The sequence below is a fragment of the Bubalus kerabau genome, chromosome 2 (assembly GCF_029407905.1).
Source record: "Bubalus kerabau isolate K-KA32 ecotype Philippines breed swamp buffalo chromosome 2, PCC_UOA_SB_1v2, whole genome shotgun sequence".
Lineage (NCBI taxonomy): Eukaryota > Metazoa > Chordata > Mammalia > Artiodactyla > Bovidae > Bubalus > Bubalus kerabau.
In genome coordinates, this window is record NC_073625.1 from 29,934,127 (window position 1) to 29,952,792 (window position 18,666).

General features: G+C 37.3%; 1 protein-coding gene across 1 annotated transcript; it reads left to right on the plus strand.

The window, feature by feature from the left end:
• The first annotated feature begins 72 nt into the window (after window positions 1–72).
• UFSP2 (UFM1 specific peptidase 2) lies at window positions 73–18,617 on the plus strand. Its single transcript, XM_055567389.1, has 12 exons — window positions 73–375; window positions 2,519–2,597; window positions 5,488–5,671; window positions 5,753–5,819; window positions 8,209–8,366; window positions 8,755–8,947; window positions 10,323–10,469; window positions 11,319–11,483; window positions 11,686–11,810; window positions 13,283–13,359; window positions 14,265–14,389; window positions 18,447–18,617. The coding sequence occupies exons 1-12, from the start codon at window positions 88–90 to the stop codon at window positions 18,531–18,533; spliced, it is 1,695 nt and encodes a 564-aa protein (XP_055423364.1). The 5' UTR covers window positions 73–87; the 3' UTR covers window positions 18,534–18,617.
• Window positions 18,618–18,666: the final 49 nt, after the last annotated feature.

Genomic DNA, 18,666 nt, shown 5'->3' on the forward strand with positions numbered 1-18,666 from the left:
TGCTGCAGTCCGGTATCCCTAGATGTGTGTTCAGTACTTTTCTTTACACCCTGTGCTTTCTCCAGAATTTGTATCTCCAGCTTAGAGATGTATTCTGAGCTCCAGAGCCGCATATCTACTAACTGTACCTCCACTTGGTTGGCCCATATATATTTTAAACTTAGCAAGTTCAAAACTGACTTACCCATCCCCACCTCACCCTGCTTTTCCTCCAGTGACCCCGTCTCAGGTCATTGCGGCACCACCCACCGCACCGTTGTTCCTGCCAAACACCTGGAAATCATCCTTGACATCGCCCTCTTCGCAGCTCCTGAACATCTATGGAATGTCCCAAATACTATGGAATCTACAGGGGCTTCCCTGATAGCTCATTTGGTAAAGACTCCACCTGCAATGCAGGAGACCCCGGTTCCATCCCTGGGTTGGGAAGATCACTTGGCGAAGGGATATGCTACCCACTCCAGTATTCTTGGGCTTCCCTTGTGGCTCAGCTGGTAAAGAATCCGCATGCAATGCGGGAGACCTAGATTTGATCCCTGGCTTGGGAAGATCCCCTGGAGAAGGGAACGGCTACCCACTCCAGTATTCTGGCCTGGAGAATTCCATGGACTCGATAGTCCATGGGGTCGCAAGGAGTCGGACAGGACTGACCTCTAAATGGTTGTCAGTCATCACAGTCTCTAGCTATTCTTGTCCTTGGCACCATGAGATCTAACCATCTGCTATGGTGTCTTAAGTGGTCTTGTAAGCAGGCCTTCACCAGTCAGAGCCCCTCCGTGGGAAAGGTTCAGCCACTTTCACCCCTATCTTTCCTTTGGAATTTTGGAATACTACTTGGAATACTTCTGTTGGAAATGCTCTTATCTACTTACTGCTCGGATCTCAGTTTAAATGTTATTTGTTCAGAGAGAGTCTCAATTCAGAAGTGTAAGGAGATTCTAGTGTATTCACATAAAATCTCTTATGGAACCTTTAGAACAACCCTGTGATATTTTTCCAGTATTACAGAAAAGACACACTTGAGTGAGTTACAAGGTCATACAGAAAGAAACAGTGAAATGTTGCTCATACTTTAAAGTATCTTTCAGTGCCATTAAATGTTTTTTATTCAAATAGGTACATAGTATTTAATCAGCTTATACTTAACAGATTCTTACTGATAGCAATTTAGGTGGGGGTTTTTTTTGTTTGTTTTTTGCTGTGATGAACAACAGTAAGATAAGTGGACAGCATTCATGCTAACTTTGTCCTGAACTTTCTTGATTATTTCTTTAGGATAAATTCCAAGAAGTATAACTGGGGCAAAGGGCATGGCCTTTTAATATGTTATACTTTGTGGAAAATAAAAGCAGTCACCCTTGGAACAATGTGACAGGGATTATAAATGAGAAAAATAGTAATGGTACCTATTTTGAGTATCAGAGTTAGTATATGTCCAGTCATTTAGCATAGTGCCTTCTACTTTTTAAGAGCTTAGTAAATGTTGAACTTACTGATTTAGTTAAAAATAGGACTCTTAGTGTGTAGTATAGTTCTTCATCTTGTTCGGGGCATATTTTAAGAATCTGATGAAATCTTTGAAACCTTTTCCCAGAGGTTGCCTTCCTCTTTCTCACCCTTCTCCCCAAGCAAAATGATATGTCTTTTGTCATATGTCATCAACTACATGAAACTCAGCTTATGGACCCAAATTAAGAACTGCTAATAATTTCATTTTACAAGTGCTTTTTTTTCCCCTTTATAAGTTGCAGGCATTTTCCTACAGCATTAAATATTCACATAAAGCATGATTTTTCATTGCTGTATAATGTTTGTAATTATTTAATTGGTTTCCTCTTGTTGACAGGCTAATATTCGTATACACTAATCTGTGTGTGTTTTGCAGATTTCCTTAGATTAAATTTCTATATGCAGAATTACTAGACCAAGAATACGAATGTAAGGCTTTTGATTCTATTGCCACATCACCCTGTGATGAATTCTAAGAGTTTATACTCCCACCATCAGTGATATATTAGTTTCCTTTCATTGTCTTGCCCACCAGTTGTTATCATAATAGGTTCAGTGTTCCTGTCCCATTCTTAAACCATTTCTTGACCGTTGATCTTTTCATGGCATTGTTAAACCCTATGATTGTGAAGACTATAATTCAGAAATACTGTCCCAGAGCAGTGTGGTCCTCAATCTTTTTCCTTTAGAATCATTGACATAGAAGAGTTTTTAAATATCCTCCCCACACCAATTTATCAGAATCTCTGGGAGTGTAGCCTAGGAATGGGTACTTTAAAATCCTCAGGTGATTTCAATGTGGAACAAAGGCTTAGAACCTGTAATACAGAATTTATGGTGTTGTGTTTTTCTTGTTGTGTTTTTCTCCATAAAGCAAGGAATTAATTCATAAAATAATTTGAAAAGTCACTGTTAATTTATGCCTTAATCTAAATTCAGTTAGATTCTAATTTATATAAGGATGAGTTTCTTTTGTTTTACAATGAAATTTTGGTTTTATTTGTCTTAGGTTATTTCAGAGGCTATGGATATACTCTTCAGAATAAGAGGTGGCCTTGATCTAGCTTTTCAGCTAGCTACACCTAATGGTAGGTCTTCCAAGATACTCCTTTTTTACTATAAAAGCGATGATGAAATATCGTGAGATTCTCCCCATTTTGAAAATGAAACTGAGTGAGAGGGTGAATAAACTGTCTAAAGTCAAATAGAAGTGATATGATAAACTTAGACACTGCGTTCCCCACCACTGCTAGCCCATGGGGCTCCTCTGCACATTAAGGTGTCCCCTTAAGAAACTTTACTGCCCTCTCCAAGAAAATTGTGACAATAAATATAAATATCCACCCTGAGCATAATGTAAATGAGACAGCTAGACTTAAACTTTGCAGACTTAAATAGTACATCACCGTAAGACTCCAGAACCCATTTTCTTGAGATTGGGTGGTTTAGGAATGGCAGGCAGGTTCTATGGGAGAAAAATCAGCAGTGTTGGTATAAACCAAACTCTAGGATGTCTTCCTGTTTCTGACTGCTGCCACAAACCAAGCTAAAGGATATCGGAGGAGGATGACAAGGAGCTGTGTTTGAGATGTGTTTCATTTGAAATGCCACAGTACATCAAGTGTGAATTCCCAGCTGGCACTTGGTAATTTGAGTCTGAAACTTGGGGGAGAGTGGTCAGAATTGGAGATAGAGAAATTAATGTATCCCAAGGATGATAGTTAATGCCTTGTATTAGATGAAATCACTCAAGAAAAGTATGATCAAGGGTGTCAGGAGCCACAGAGAAGTTCAGAAAGGTGAGGAATAAACAGTGTCAAAGTTCCTTCAAGATCACCAGCTGATGATTATTTACTGGCCCCTTGGAAAGAGGAAGAGAGAGAATGCAAGATGGTCTTTCTGACCCATCCCTTCATATTAAAAAATTGTTATCTGTGTTGGTCCACATTCTGATCCTCACTCCCCAACCAAATAAGGTAAGTCTCAAGGACAGAGACTTGGGCATCAGTAAGTTTTTTAGTTGATTCTCTAATGTGCAATCAAGATGAGAATCATTTTGCAAGAACTAAATCAAACTCATTTTTACGCCTGTCTTATCAGTAAAGTATTGTTCCTTGGGCTTCCCTGGTGGCTCGGTGGTGAAGAATCCATCCTCCAATGCAGGAGACATGGGTTGGATCCCTGGGTCAGGAAGAGCCTCTAGAGAAAGAAATGGCAGCTCACTCCGGTATTCTTGCCTGGAAGATCCCATGGACACAGGAGCCTGGCGAGGCTGTAGTCCATGGTGTCACAAAGAGCCGGACATGACTTAACTACTGAGCTCCCATACAGGGTATTACTTTTGTGGATAAAGCCTTACATTTTACAACTCGCTACAAATTGAAGTTATCCTTTGCTATGAACTTAACTGCAAAGTGTAACTGATCTATCAGTCAACAGACATAATGATGTAATTTCAAATGTAAATAGGGACTGCAGATGCTTTTTACCCAAATAATTGATGTATTTGAGCTTGTTTTCTGACTTAATAGTATTCCTACTCCTGTACCCAACTCTTTGAAACACTCCTTGAAGGGAATCATTAATGAGGAAATACTGAGAATGGAGGTGTTTAACTTTAAAGACATCACAATTATTTAGATATTTCACTGTCTTCAGGGATGGGCAGAAGGTAATCCAGGAATTATGTTTGTCTTTTGTAGTGAAACTATAAATCTTTAAATTTGGATTTCTGAAACATATCAGGATGCCTTTATATCTGACTTGTTATAAGTAATCTTTCTCTCCCACAACCTCCAGGTATTTATTTATCAAGGTATCGATGTGATAGTTAAATATTTTAACCACAGAGTTAAATAGGTTTAGGATTTGGGAGTATAAAACTGGGACAAATATTTAAATATTGTCTTCTTCAGATGTATCTTTTTATATAGTTTTGACTTTGGAACCATGAAAATGTTTTTTATATTCAAAAAATTCTGTTAAGTAAAAAGGAAATCATTGAAGTCAGACAAATACCAGGTTTGATGACATACCACATAGAGGAAAAAAGAACATGACTTAAGAATACAATACTTTGTACAGTCTTAGTGGGATATAGTTTGAGGAAGAGAACTACTAAGAAATTCAAATCTCACTCCAGAGTTTTATTTCTGTAAGTAATATGGTATTTTGAGAGTAATTGGAATCCTCATCCATTGCTGATGGGAGCATAAAATGATGCGGTTCCTCTAGAAAGCAGTTTGACAGGTCCACAAAAAGAGAGTCACCATATGATCCAGTAGTTCCTTCTGGGTTATTACCTAAAAGAATTAAAGATATATCCACACAATAACTTCTGCACAAATATTTGTAAAACCATTATTCATGATAGCTAAAAGATAGAAACAACCCAAATATGTATCAGTTTACAAATGAATAAACAGAGTATGTTCTGTTCATATAATGGAATATTATTCAGCCATAAAAAAGAGTGAAGTGCTAATTCATGCTAGGGATGGATTCACAGTTGGTTGATTCTTGAAGAACTAGGCTGAGTGAAAGAAGCCAGACACAAAAGGCCACAAAATGTGTGATTTTATTTATATGAAGTGTCCAGAGTAAGCCAGTCTACAGAGATCAAAAGTAGGTTAGTGATTGCCATAAGTAAGTGCGGGGGGATGGGGAATGACTGCTGGGAAGTCCAGGGTTTATTTGGGGGTGACGGAATGTTCTGGGATTAGATAGTGATGATTGCAAACCTTTGTGGTATACTAAAGGCAACTGAATTGTGCACATTAAAAGAAAGGATTTTCTGGTCTATGAATTCTATCTCCCTTTTTTTTAAAGACAAAACAAACTTTTTTTTACATTATTGAATCTGAGGAATGGATATTTGGGGGTCACTTTTACTGTGCTCTACTTTTGTGTGCTTGGATACCTTCATGTTGAAAAGTTTGCAGTTTTTTATATAACTTCTATTTGTGTTCTTTTATTTAGAAATTTTTATCAAGAACGCACTAAAGCATGTACTGAGTGACCTGTCAACCAAGCTGTCTTCAAATGCCCTTGTGTTCAGAATTTGCCACAGTTCAGTGTACGTATGGCCTAACAGTGACATGAACACCGTCCCAGGAGAGCTGACCGACAGTTCTGCCTGTAAGGACATAATGCGCTTTATTCAGTGAGTATGCTTGAAGATTGCTAGAAATGTTTTTACAATATCATTTCATATTATAAACATCTCCGTGTATTAAAATTTTAGATTTGAACAGGAAGAAGATACAAAACGAAAATTCACAAAGAAGAAAGATAAAAAGTTATCAGACATGGTAAGCAAATCACCTGTCTTCTTAGTGATAAAAATTTTCAGTCCTTGAATTTGGCTTTGAGTGAGATCTTAGAAAGTTCTTATTTTTTTTTTTTTACAGATCAGATGATTCAAGTCCAGAAAGATTAAGTGACATGCCCAAGGTTATACCTCTGTTTTATATATCTAAACTTTTGTCCTTGAGTATGTTTGAAGATTACTTAAAAAGGAATCATTCTGAAACATGACAGTGACGCATTATGCTATATGAAATAGTAAATGATAAAGTGATTTACTTTTCTTCACAGTTTTGGTTCTGTTGATTTTTGAACCAGTACTGTTGAGTATCTGCCACGTGCCACAAACTTTGCCAGGTGTTAGAGATAAAAAACAGAGCAGCTACTTCAAGGCAGGAAGTTGTACAAAGTTAATATTTTATATGACTGTAGCGTTTTTCCAGACTAGTGAGAATAATAGAGTGGACATGAGGTTGGAGATGTGGACAGAGACCACTCGGGGGAATCTGAACAAAACCAGTAGCTATAGTAATAAAGAGAAGGGAATGGATACAAGAAATATTTAGGGAATGAAAAGGATTGTACTTGGAGACTTACTGGATGTGAGATGACCAGCTTCTTGCTTGGGTAAAGATGGGAGATGGGGAAGACATGAGGTCAGTGTTGGTCATACTATGTTTGAGACACCAGTGAGGTGTCGACCTGAGCTGTGAGATTTTTAAATGTGGAGTGTACAAAAAAACTATGGGCTTTGGATAAGGATTTGAGAGTTACCGGTCTTTGGAGGTTGACATCTTGAGGGTTACAGGTCAGGTATTCTGTAGAATGTTTCTCAGATTGGGTTTGAGTTTGTTCTCAGCCGCCTTATGGTGGGTTCAGGTGGTCATTGTTGATGGGAATCCCAAAGAAGCAACGTGTGTCCCCAGCACGTCATGTGAAAGAGGCATATGCTTAGTTGGTTCTCGTATCAATGACGTTAACGTTGATCACTTAATGTGGTAACTGCCACTTTTCTCTACTGTGAGGGTCCTATTTTGTGCCCTGATAATTTGAAGGTATCTTGCGGGAAGATGCTTTGAGTTTATGTATATATCCTATTCCTCATCAAGTTTTTACCCAACACTTCTAACATCAGTTGATAATTGTTGTCAGAATCTAGCATTAATCTGATGGTTGCAAAGTGGTGATTTTTTTCTAAGTCTGTTGTTTCCTTTTACGTTTACAAGATGCCTTTGTACTGAAAGGAAGCACTTTCCCTTTTCGCTGTGTATTAACCGCGTGGAAGCGTGGATTCCTGTTTTATGCAATGAGTTGTCTGTTAGCTGCCATCAGTTATTTTGATGCTCATATTTTCTGCTTTGGCCAAGAGAAGCTTCATGCTGGCTCCAGTGTCCTCTTGATACTGTACTTTTGAATACTTCATACTTTTTTCCAAGGATGTTCCAGGTTCATGTACTTTTGCTATTTCATCTCAGGAATCAGCCATTTCCCCAAGGAAGGCAGACATGTATGCACACATACTATACATATATAATGCACACATCAAGATTTACCCGTGTAAATCATATACCCCCAGTAATACTTCAGCCTCACACAATTCCTAACCTTCTCCTGGTGAGAAACCTGGCTTCCAGTACTCTTAATATTTTGCTAAATTTGTTTAATACACAGAAAGCATTTTCAGAATTGTTTTTCCATACCACTATCAAAATCAAACCTTCTAACAGAGTTCATTATTAGTATGTCTTTAGAGCAGAGGTATATAGTCATAACATATGTTTAAAAGTTTCTTGATTTGTGGTATTGTATCTTGTTTATTCATTTTTTTGAAAATTTTAAATCTATACAAATATAGTACAATGAACCATAGTGAACTTTTAATGCTTCTGGATACATGATCGGTCTGGTTTCATCTTCATTTCCCACTCACTCTGTGCCTCTCCTCAGATTATTCTGAAGCAGAGAAGAATTTTTCTTTAAGCTAAGAATTGTGCTTTTAAATAATTTACTGTAATATAGTTTGCTGTTGCTGCTAAGTCGCTTCAGTAGTGTCTGACTCTGTGTGACCCCAGAGACAGCAGCCCACCAGGCTCCCCTGTCCCTAGGATTCTCCAGGCAAGAACACTGGAGTGGGTTGCCATTTCCTTCTCCAATGCATGAAAGTGAAAAGTGAAAGTGAAGTCGCTCAGTCGTGTCTGACTCCTAGCGACCCCATGGACTGCAGCCTACCAGGCTCCTCTGTCCATGGGATTTTCCAGGCAAGAGTACTGGAGTGGGGTGCCATTGCCTTCTCCAGTAATATACTTTATATGGTCCTTAAAAAGTCCTTTTACTTACCTTTTATATTATTGTTCAGTGTGCTTTTAAGTTAACTATTACTGTTTATCTTTGTAGCATCAAATAGTAAATATAGATCTGATGCTGGAAGTGTCAACCCCTCTGGCCGCCGTAACGCCCATTATTGAAAGAGAAAGCGGAGGACACCACTATGTTAGTATGACTTTACCAGTTGATGCAGTTTTATCTGTTGCTGCAGAAGAAACGTGGGGAAAGTAGGTATTTTCTAATACTACTGCCACCTTTAAATGAGGACCCTCCCCCAAAGTAATCAAAGCCCATTTTTAAGTGTCATTGAGGCATATCTAGGGTGGTGGTTGTTCTTTTTTACTATGATTTACTCCGTGTTTATTATTAAACTAAGAGTCATCTAGTAATTCAGTGTTTATTGAGGAAGTAGGATAATATGCAAAACCTATAGAATTTTCCATTTATCTGCACAGAGGAAATTTAGTTTATTTAACATTAACTTTTTATTATTTAGACTTACTTTAATAAACCCAGTCCTATCGAGGGCATATTAGGAATATATTCACTCAACAGTTTCATGTATCATAACTATTATAATTTTTGTTAATGCACTTGTATATTTCCGCCCCACAGAGTTCGTAAACTTCTAGTTGATGCAATTCATAATCAACTAACTGATATGGAAAAATGCATTTTGAAATACATGAAAGGAACATCTATTGTGGTTCCTGAACCACTGCACTTTTTATTACCAGGGGAAAAAAATCTTGTAACAATTTCATATCCATCAGGAATTCCAGATGGTCAGCTGCAGGCCTATAGAAAGGTAAGACCAATTCATTCTTAGAAAAATAAAAATATCATTCATTTTGTATTTAATTTTGTGCTTCTAATAAATAGCCAGCATTTTGTGATTTAATTTTATAAAGTGTGGATGCACAGTATTGGCTTTACATGTTATTTAATGTCTATTCTCATGTAACTTTTTTAAGTCTTTTTAAAAAAATATTATGCTAAATTATATATAACATTTTAATTTATATATTCGGTGAAGTTCATATGTTATTTTTCTGTAGTGAAATATAAGAATGAAAAGATACTTACATGCCTAGAGTAGCTGATGAGTGCTATTTAATAATTTCCTTTTCTTTTCCATTACTTGTAAATTTATAAAAGAGACAAGATTACGGTTAGAGAAGGGAAATTAGATTTTATCCTGTTTCTAATTAGGATTTGTAGTACTCCATCCCCCACCTCCCAGGGTCATTTGGGTTTTATTAGAGGCGTTTTGAAGAAAACATGATCAGCATTCAAAGAAATGAGATTTATTGGCAAACGACTGGTTTGATAGTGTGTGTGTATATATATATATATTTTTTTTTTTTTTTGGTAGTATGTATTTTTTGTTAGTATATGTTTTTGATATGTGGCCTTGCCTAGTACCCATCAAATTATACCATGGAAACATCTTCCCAATCTGTGTCCCTGAAAAGAGATGTAACACTGTAACCCTCTGTGCCTCTCTGTAAGTGCCAAATGAATTGATTTGCAGAGGCAACAGTTACACAAGCTAATGATCTAATTCAAACTGCTTGAATACATAGGAGATATCAAAAAGAAGATATCAGACTTTCAGAGTAACTATTACATGTTTTTATACATTCAGGAATATGTTGCCTTTTAAACATATATGTGTATTTTTATTTTGATGCCATATTGCTCTTTAAACCACCAATTTCCATTCCGTAATCTAATCACTACCCCTTATATTTGTTAAATACTCTAAGCATGATTTTTAAAAATGAAAACCTAAGCATGATTATTTTGGTATAGTTATATCTTTGTTAATTACTCATTTATAAGACTTTCAAAACTAGTCTTTAGCCTGGATTTATTTTAGCAGACTGTGTTACAATAAGTAATTTTAAATTATCTCAGTTCTTTCACTGTAACAAATTATTTTCAATTTTCTATATTCTTTTCCAGTTTCTATCCATATGCATAGATAAACCAAAATAAATCCTTTTTGGTTTTTGTTTAAATCTCACCCTCTTTGACCTTCATGAATAAAATCATAAGTGTTTGATATCTTGTATAACCAGTATATAGTAAATTTTCTGTTTTGGGTTTATTTATTGACTGGGAACCTATATCATTTAACCTTTTTTCTCTTATTTCCTGTTGATTCTGGTTTTATTTAGGAATTACACGATGTCTTCAATCTGCCTCATGACAGACCTTATTTCAAAAGGTCTAATGCTTATCATTTTCCAGATGAACCATACAAAGATGGTTACATTAGAAATCCACATACTTATCTCAATCCACCTAACATAGAGACTGGTATGGTGAGTTTAGTAATTGTTTATACGAGTTGGGTGATCATTAGTGTCATTAGTTGTTTTTTTGCTTCTGCCCAGTGGATATTTGATTATGATTAATTTTTTTTTTATTCTCTGCGGGACTTAGGTTGCTAATATTTTGTTAAGATTTTTGCATTTATGTAATGATATTGTCTTTACAATTTTATTTTCTCATACTGTTCTTACTTCACTTTTGTATCAGTAATACACTGATATATTGAAAGAGTTGGAGAGTATTTTTTTTATTTTTTTAATTTTTATAAGGCACTAAAAGTAATCATTGGAGAAGAAAATGGCAACCCACTCCAGTGTTATTGCCTGGAGAATCCCAGGGACGGGGAAGCCTCGTGGGCTGCTGTCTATGGGGTCGCACAGAGTCGGACACGACTGGAGTGACTTAGCAGCAAAAGTAACAATCTAGCTCTGAAAACAGTAAATGACTTGAGCATGTGTATGTATATAATGTTATCTTAATAGATGATGTACGTATGTATACATATAATATATACATCTGCTGCTGCTAAGTCACTTCAGTCGTGTCTGACTCTGTGCGACCCCATAGACGGCAGCCCACGAGGCTTCCCCGTCCCTGGGATTCTCCAGGCAAGAACACTGGAGCGGGTTGCCATTTCCTTCTCCAATGCATGAAAGTGAAAAGTGAAAGTGAAGTTGCTTAGTCGTGTCCGACTCTTCACGACCCCATGGAATGCAGCCCACCAGGCTCCTCCATCTATGGGATTTTCCAGGCAAGAGTACTGGAGTGGGATGCCATCACCTTTTCCAAATATATACATCTACAGTTAATATATTACTGTGTTTCTTCTTTTTATATAGGTTTATGTGGTCCAGGGCACATATGGTTACCATCATTATATGCAGGATCGAATAGATGACAATGGCTGGGGCTGTGCTTATCGGTCTCTACAGACTATCTGCTCCTGGTTCAAACACCAGGGATACACAGAAAGATCCATTCCAACACACAGAGAAATCCAGCAGGTACAGAACATGCCATTTTGAATTATATGGACGTTTCATGGACCCTAATATACCATTAAATAATTATACCTACCTCATGGTCCAGACTTACTTCTGTTTTGAAGGGAAAAAACATATATACTAATAATCAAGGGAAATCCCTATACATAATTTTTAATAGCTCTCTTGTGTATGATTTTTTTTTTTGTATTTTTAAATAAAGGCTCTAGTTGATGCTGGGGACAAACCAGCAACATTTGTTGGATCACGGCAGTGGATTGGATCTATCGAGGTACAGCTGGTGCTGAACCATTTGATTGGTGTAACTTCAAAAATACTGTTTGTCAGGTAAGGAAACTTTAAGAAATTTGAGAAATCACTTCAAAGAGAGTTTGTCACTTTTATTAAAAGAAAAAAGTATGCTTTTCCCCCAATTTGTTTTTGCTCTTTTCTCTTCCTCCACATTGCCCCCTTGCTTTATAAATCTCATTTTTTCCAGTCCTAAATTTTTTTGCTGTTATTTTTTAGAAGATGTTTGTGAGTAAACTTCATGATATGTACTTGTACGATCTAGGCCTAGTCTTAGTCTGGAAGAGGAAAACTTGGAAATATGTCAACTTTGAGTAGTTACAGAAGGTCTGGTTTTTTAATGGAAAAGTCATTGAATTCTTGGAAGGGAAAAATCAAATATTGATCTATGACTGACCTTTTTGTTTATTCCTACTCTTTTTGCTTCCTGAGATTTTAAGAAACTAATCATGTATCCAAATATAATTTTATCTTTTCCTTATTTATTATAATAGGAAATTTTATATAGGAAATAGGAAATTTATAATATAGGAATACAAAGTTTATAAATAGGAAATTTATAATAGGAAATTTCCTTATCTATTAAAAATAGAATACTTCTAGTATTAAAATATGAGCAAATATTAGATAAGATTGATTTCTATGACCATCTCTAGCTTACTCCTTATATATGAGCTTATGTTTTTAATACATTTATTATGACAACCTTGATAACTGTAATGTCATTATTCTTATTGTCCAAGTACTTTAGTACATCTGATTTCACAGTTGGAATTTGGATTGGATATGGAAATCAGTGCTAACAAATAAGCAATAGATTAAATAGTGAAGTAGATGGTGATTAAAAAGTGAAAGTTTTGACACATGAAAATGTTGCTTCATTCATTCCTTACGAAGCAAGAGCTAAGGGTTAGTTAGCACCACCTGGCACCTCCATTCTAAAAAAAAAAAATTTCATCTTTTCTATTCTCAGAAGTAAAAATTGTATGATATTGAAATATTCCCTAAAAATATGTTGTACTTGCGAACGTTTTGCAGTTTTCACACTGGCTTCACAGACATTGTCTGTTTTAGTCCTGGAATCTCCTGTCACATAGAAGGGCAGGTATTTTTGGTCCCAGATTAAAGATGAGGAATTACAGATGAGTTTGATGGTAAGAAGACAAAATCCTAGGATTTAAAACCTATTCTTCTGAAATTAAATCCGCCCATAAGAATCCCCTCAGTATCAAAGTGACCACTTTCAATCTTAGGTTAAAAGTCCAGAACCTTCTTATGCAGTTCTAGAAGCAAAGAATCAAGGTCTTCTTTCCTAGCTCATTTAGTGACCTTAAATATTTAGAGGTTGTATTGCTTTAAATTGCTCTCAGTTCCCTACCACTTAATTTTACTTAAATTTATATCTATATTTTTAATAACCAAAAAAGAAACCAAAAAAATAGAAAACATTAGTTCCCAAGCTCATTTGATCTTCAGAATAGTTCATCTGATAGAAACTGGTTTCTTTCTAGCCAAGGTTCTGAAATGGCCTCTCAGGGACGGGAACTGGCTAATCATTTCCAGAGTGAAGGAACTCCAATAATGATTGGTAAGGTGTTTTGGAATCTTGTGTTCTTTTGGTAGATGGAGAATATGTGAAACTTACCGTTAATGTAAATACATAATGGCACATAATATCAGTCCTTTGTAAACATATTAAAATTAGCTTTTACAGCATGCATACTGACCTCTGGATATTTTTTAAAATTTCCAAGATGGGAGGAAAGTTATAAAAAAGATTATAATAACTAGAAGTAGTAAAGGCTAAGAAGAGATTTGATAACTGTGTTCAAATAGACTTCAGAGCAGAATGGAAAAGAGACAGTGGTCACTCAGTATAGCATCCATCCTGGCTGTCAGGAACTTGGCTCACTGTGTGACATTATGCAAATTGCTTAACCTCTCTGGGCTTTCTTTGTAAAATAAGAGAATTGGATTAGCTAATCTAAAGATACAATTCTATGAGAAATAAGACTTGCCCTGGATGACAGAAGACAAGCTAAGACTGGTGTGTAAGAAATGCAGGTAGGCAGATGTCAGCAAACGACAGAAAGTACTGACTGAGTAGACAGGCTGCACCGTTGGAGGTACTCAGAGCAGAGAGAACATGGCTTGTCTGCTGAGAGAGGTACCAACAGCAATGATTGCTACCCTGTTGTGAGGAGTTTAGACCCTCTGTGGCCCTTTTTAAATCCAGTTTAGGTAATTCCATGAATATTAAAGTGACATAGAAACCTAATATGATTATAGATGTGATTGTATCTTTTCTGTCTTAAAGATGTGATTTTGTCTTTTCAGAGTATATTTGACGTTATGTCTTTTCCAGTTTAGGGCAATCAATTTTAATATTATGTTAGATCAATTCATAGGCAAAATAATCTTTTTTCAACTGAAATTGAGTGGGAAGTTGAGACTAACATATGCCCTCTCATTTCTTTATTTCCTCTTCTGTAGGGGGAGGAGTTTTGGCTCACACAATACTAGGAGTTGCATGGAATGAAATTACAGGACAGATAAAATTTCTGATTTTAGATCCACATTATACAGGTGCTGAAGATCTGCAGGTTATTTTGGAAAAGGTAAGTGTCTGTTTAACAAATAAATACAAGGAAAAGAACCCAAAACCAGGAGGGAGAACTGGAAGCTAACAGAAAGATGGATTGTAAACTGAGAGCAGAGATCCTCACTGTAAGGAAGGACTCTAAGCCTGTGATGAGTAACTCTCTCTAGGTATGAAGGTCAGGGGTAACTAAAGTAATAGAATACAAAACTCATAAATATATTCCTTTGGAGGCTTTACAGCTTGTTGTGAATATAGTGAGATTTATCAATGCCTCAAAAAAGAGTAAATATATAACATTTATAATTTTCAAATTAACCAAAATTGGCAGTATGATAGACATTATGGAGACTTGACTGCTTTTATATATATATATATTTTTTACATATAACTTAATCTCATTCTATGAAAGATTTGAATTTGAAACAAATTTAGGAATATTTGTTAATGCTTAAACTACCAGCTAAAGGAGGTTTAAATTTACCTTAATTTATAGGCAACTAATTCAGATTTAGTACTGAGTTTTAATGAGAAATTAGTACTAAATTTCCATGAAACCCGTACTAAATCTTTCGGAGGCAAGTGTTATAAGACATAACTTAAATTTTTAAAAAGTTTTATATGTTTTGCCAAATAAGTCATTAGTACCAATAAAAAGATTTCTTAAATCAGAAATCCTAGGGGATTCTGGGGAAATGGATGGTTTAACATTGAAATTCACTTATGAGAGATCTTCAAAACTGAATATAGCTATATGAGATTAGTAAAGCCCTATGGATGAGATGTTTATGTAAAGAGTTTTTAGTGTTTTATGTAGCTGAACTCTTATATCTCCACTTTAGTAAAGTCTTTTGCCAATTATTGGAGCATCTATAAATACTAACAGAATAGAAACACATTCTTAAAATTTTAAATGCCACATACACACAATTTTCTCTTTCAAGGCATTTGGACTTCTAAGTCTATGACATGTTCTTGGCTGGTATACATATCTTCCTGAAAATAGGAGCAATTTCTGTAGCAAAGTGCTCATTCATTGCACATTCATTAAGTACCTAATATTTACCATCCACTGTCCTAAGCACTGGGGGTATTAAAATGGATCTTTGAAGAGCTCTTTGTCCTTTGTATAGAAGGACAAAGAAGGAGAGTCCATAAAGGACTGCTGCTGCTAAGTTGCTTCAGTCGCCTCTGACTCTTTGCGACCCCATAGACGGCAGCCCACCAGGCTCCTCCGTCCCTGGGATTCTCTAGGCAAGAATACTGGAGTGGGTTGCTGTTTCCTTCTCCAATGCATGCATGCATGCTAAGTTGCATCAGTTGTGTTCGACTCTGTGCAGCCCCATGGACAGCAGCCCACCAGGCTCCTCTGTCCACGGGATTCTCTAGGCAAGAATACTGGAGTGGGTTGCTATTTTCTCCTCCACCATAAAGGATTCCTTCCTCCCAAAAATGCTGTCTTCGGTGGCGCTTACAAGGCTGCCCCTGCAAAAGGATCACTCAAAGTAAGTGAAAGGAAAGCTGGGTATGTTCTGAGAACTGTGGCATTTTTAACGTGACTTGAGCTGGTGGAGAGGGGTGGCTGATGGCTGGAGGGATCTGCAGAAGCTAAGTCAGGATGGCCACTGAGAACCAGGCTGAGACGCATGTGTTTAGATGTTATCTTAAAGGCACTTAGAAGCCTTAGAGTTGCTGTAACAACACTGTAGAGGGAGTGGCTTATAGTAGCGGAAGTTTACTTCTCAGAGTTCTAGAGGCTGGGAAATCCAGGGTGGAGGTGCCGGCTGATTTGGTGGGTGGTGAGGCCCACTTTCTAGTTCAAAGATGGCAAACTCCCTCACTGTCCCCACGTGGTATAAGGGATGAGGGAGCTCTCTGGGCGCTCTAATGACGGCTCTATTGTCATTAATGCAGTCAGCTCCCAGAGGCCCCACTTCAGATGCCAACACATTGGAGATTAGGGTTCATCATACAAGTCTTAGACACATTCAGTCTAGGTCAGGGGCTGGACGGACAATTCTCCCTCTGCCTGACCTCTCTACCCACTTGGGGAGCTTTCCTGTGTAAGTTCCCTAAGCCAGTCACCTCAAAAGAAAGACGTCTGGTTCCTCTCCTTACCCCCACAGTTGCTGGTTTGGGCACCGTCTCTACCCACTTATCTTGAAAAAAATTTGAGACCAGTTACCTAGAGATGGCCCACATGTGTGAAAGATTAAAACAGAAAGTGTAAGCCTTTTTCTATCATTAAGAAAACATTTTAGGACATGAAATTCATTACAGAAAGTTTTGCTGAAAAAATGAGATGATAAAAAGAATTTTATGTAAAGAAACGACTCTCAATGGAAATAAACGAGACTTAAGGTTCGTCTAGTCAAGGCTATGGTTTTTCCTGTGGTCATGTATGGATGTGAGAGTTGGACTGTGAAGAAGGCTGAGCGCCGAAGATTTGATGCTTTTGAACTGTGGTGTTGGAGAAGACTCTTGAGAGTCCCTTGGACTGCAAGGAGATCCAACCAGTCCATTCTGAAGGAGATCAGCCCTGGGATTTCTTTGGAAGGAATGATGCTGAAGCTGAAACTGCAGTACTTTGGCTACCTCATGCGAAGAGTTGACTCATTGGAAAAGACTCTGATGCTGGGAGGGATTAGGGGCAGGAGAAGGGGACGACAGAGGATGAGATGGCTGGATGGCATCACTGACTCGATGGACGTGAGTCTGAGTGAACTCCAGGAGTTGGTGATGGACAGGGAGGCCTGGCGTGCTGCGATTCATGGGGTCGCAAAAAGTTGGACACGACTGAGCGACTGATCTGATCTGATCTGTAGGCAGGGGGAGCAGAACTGGTAGAGGATTTTTTAATTTTTACTTTCACCTTATTTGAATTTTTTTATGTGTATCTTATTTTTGCAATCAGAAAAATAATAAAGACCTAAAGAGCATCTCTACTCAACCCTCTCCCCTCCACACTGAAAAACAGGCTAACAGACCATCTTCCTCTGTAGGAACTATGACCTTTGACTTCAGGTCCCTGCCAGAATGCCCAGCAGCCTCCTAGTTAGGTGGGCTTCCCTGATGACTCAAGTGGTAAAGAATCTGCCTACCAATGCAGGAGACACAGGAGACTTGGGTTCCATCTCTGGGTTGGGAAGACCCCTGGAGGAGGAAATGACAACCCACTCCAGTACTCTTACCTGGAAAATCCCATGGACAGAGGAGCCAGGTAGGGTCCATGGGGTCACGAGAGTAGGTCATGACTAAGCACGCACTCATACACTCCCAGCTAGGTAGGGTAAAGGAACAAGACCACTGCCTGTCACTCAGCACAATGACATTTTGAGTCCTCAATAACCTCTGAACAAGTATGTGTAAGCAAGCGTTTCATTTCAGAATGATGTAAACTCAGACAAGTCATCAGCTGGGTCTTTAAGAAAATAAATCAATGGCCCTAGAAGAAATTTGATGAACTTAACTATATTCACAATGAAATGTTGTTTGAAAGTAATTTTCTCTGCTGGAAAAAAGGATTAATACTGACATGAAACTGGGAAGTGGCAGTGATTACGGCCTGAGGAAAATGAAGAATGTAGAATGCAACTCCTAAGGGCAAGTTCAGATTGCTTTACTACCTGGTATCACTGCTGAGATGCCATTGCTGGGAAATCAGAGGCTGGAGAGGCCCACTTGCAATGAAAAGGCTCATAGGCTTTCTCACTGTCTATACAGTCTTCCATGGGACAGATGGCAGTTAAATTATCACATGCCATCGACTACCAGAATTATAAAACCATACATCTTAAAAATCAATAAAATATGACATTGAGTAATAGTACCATAATGAAGCTTTTCCTTTTTTAAATGATTCCTATGATTAAATATCATAGAATTAAAAATTTTTTTAATTCTATCTGAAATGAACCCAAATAAGCTACTTTTCTGTGCTTAATAGGAATTCAGATACTTGCACTGTATAGGTATTTACAGTCTTCCTGCAAGATTCGGTTGTAAAATGTTACAATTTCAATTATGTAGTCCTGTAACTTTGTAATAGGTTTTCCTTTCCCTTCTCCCACATCTAGGGCTGGTGTGGATGGAAGGGCCCAGAGTTTTGGAACAAGGATGCTTACTATAACTTATGCCTCCCTCAGAGACCAAATACTATTTAAAATATCTTGGACTCAAAGACTGTATCAAAATTGTACTTTGTAACTTTGTTGATAAAGAATAAATTTAATTTCAAATTAAATCCTGGGGGTAGTTTGATGGTTTTTATGAGTTTTTCCAAAGGTTGTAAATATC

Bases quoted from the DNA above. Each gene is read 5' to 3' on its own strand.
- UFSP2 (XM_055567389.1), top strand. From the start codon at position 88: ATGTATTCTGAGCTCCAGAGCCGCATATCTACTAACTGTACCTCCACT. The intron at 11,484-11,685 runs GTACAGAACATG...TTTTAAATAAAG, and splicing joins CACACAGAGAAATCCAGCAG to GCTCTAGTTGATGCTGGGGA. The intron at 11,811-13,282 runs GTAAGGAAACTT...GTTTCTTTCTAG, and splicing joins TCAAAAATACTGTTTGTCAG to CCAAGGTTCTGAAATGGCCT.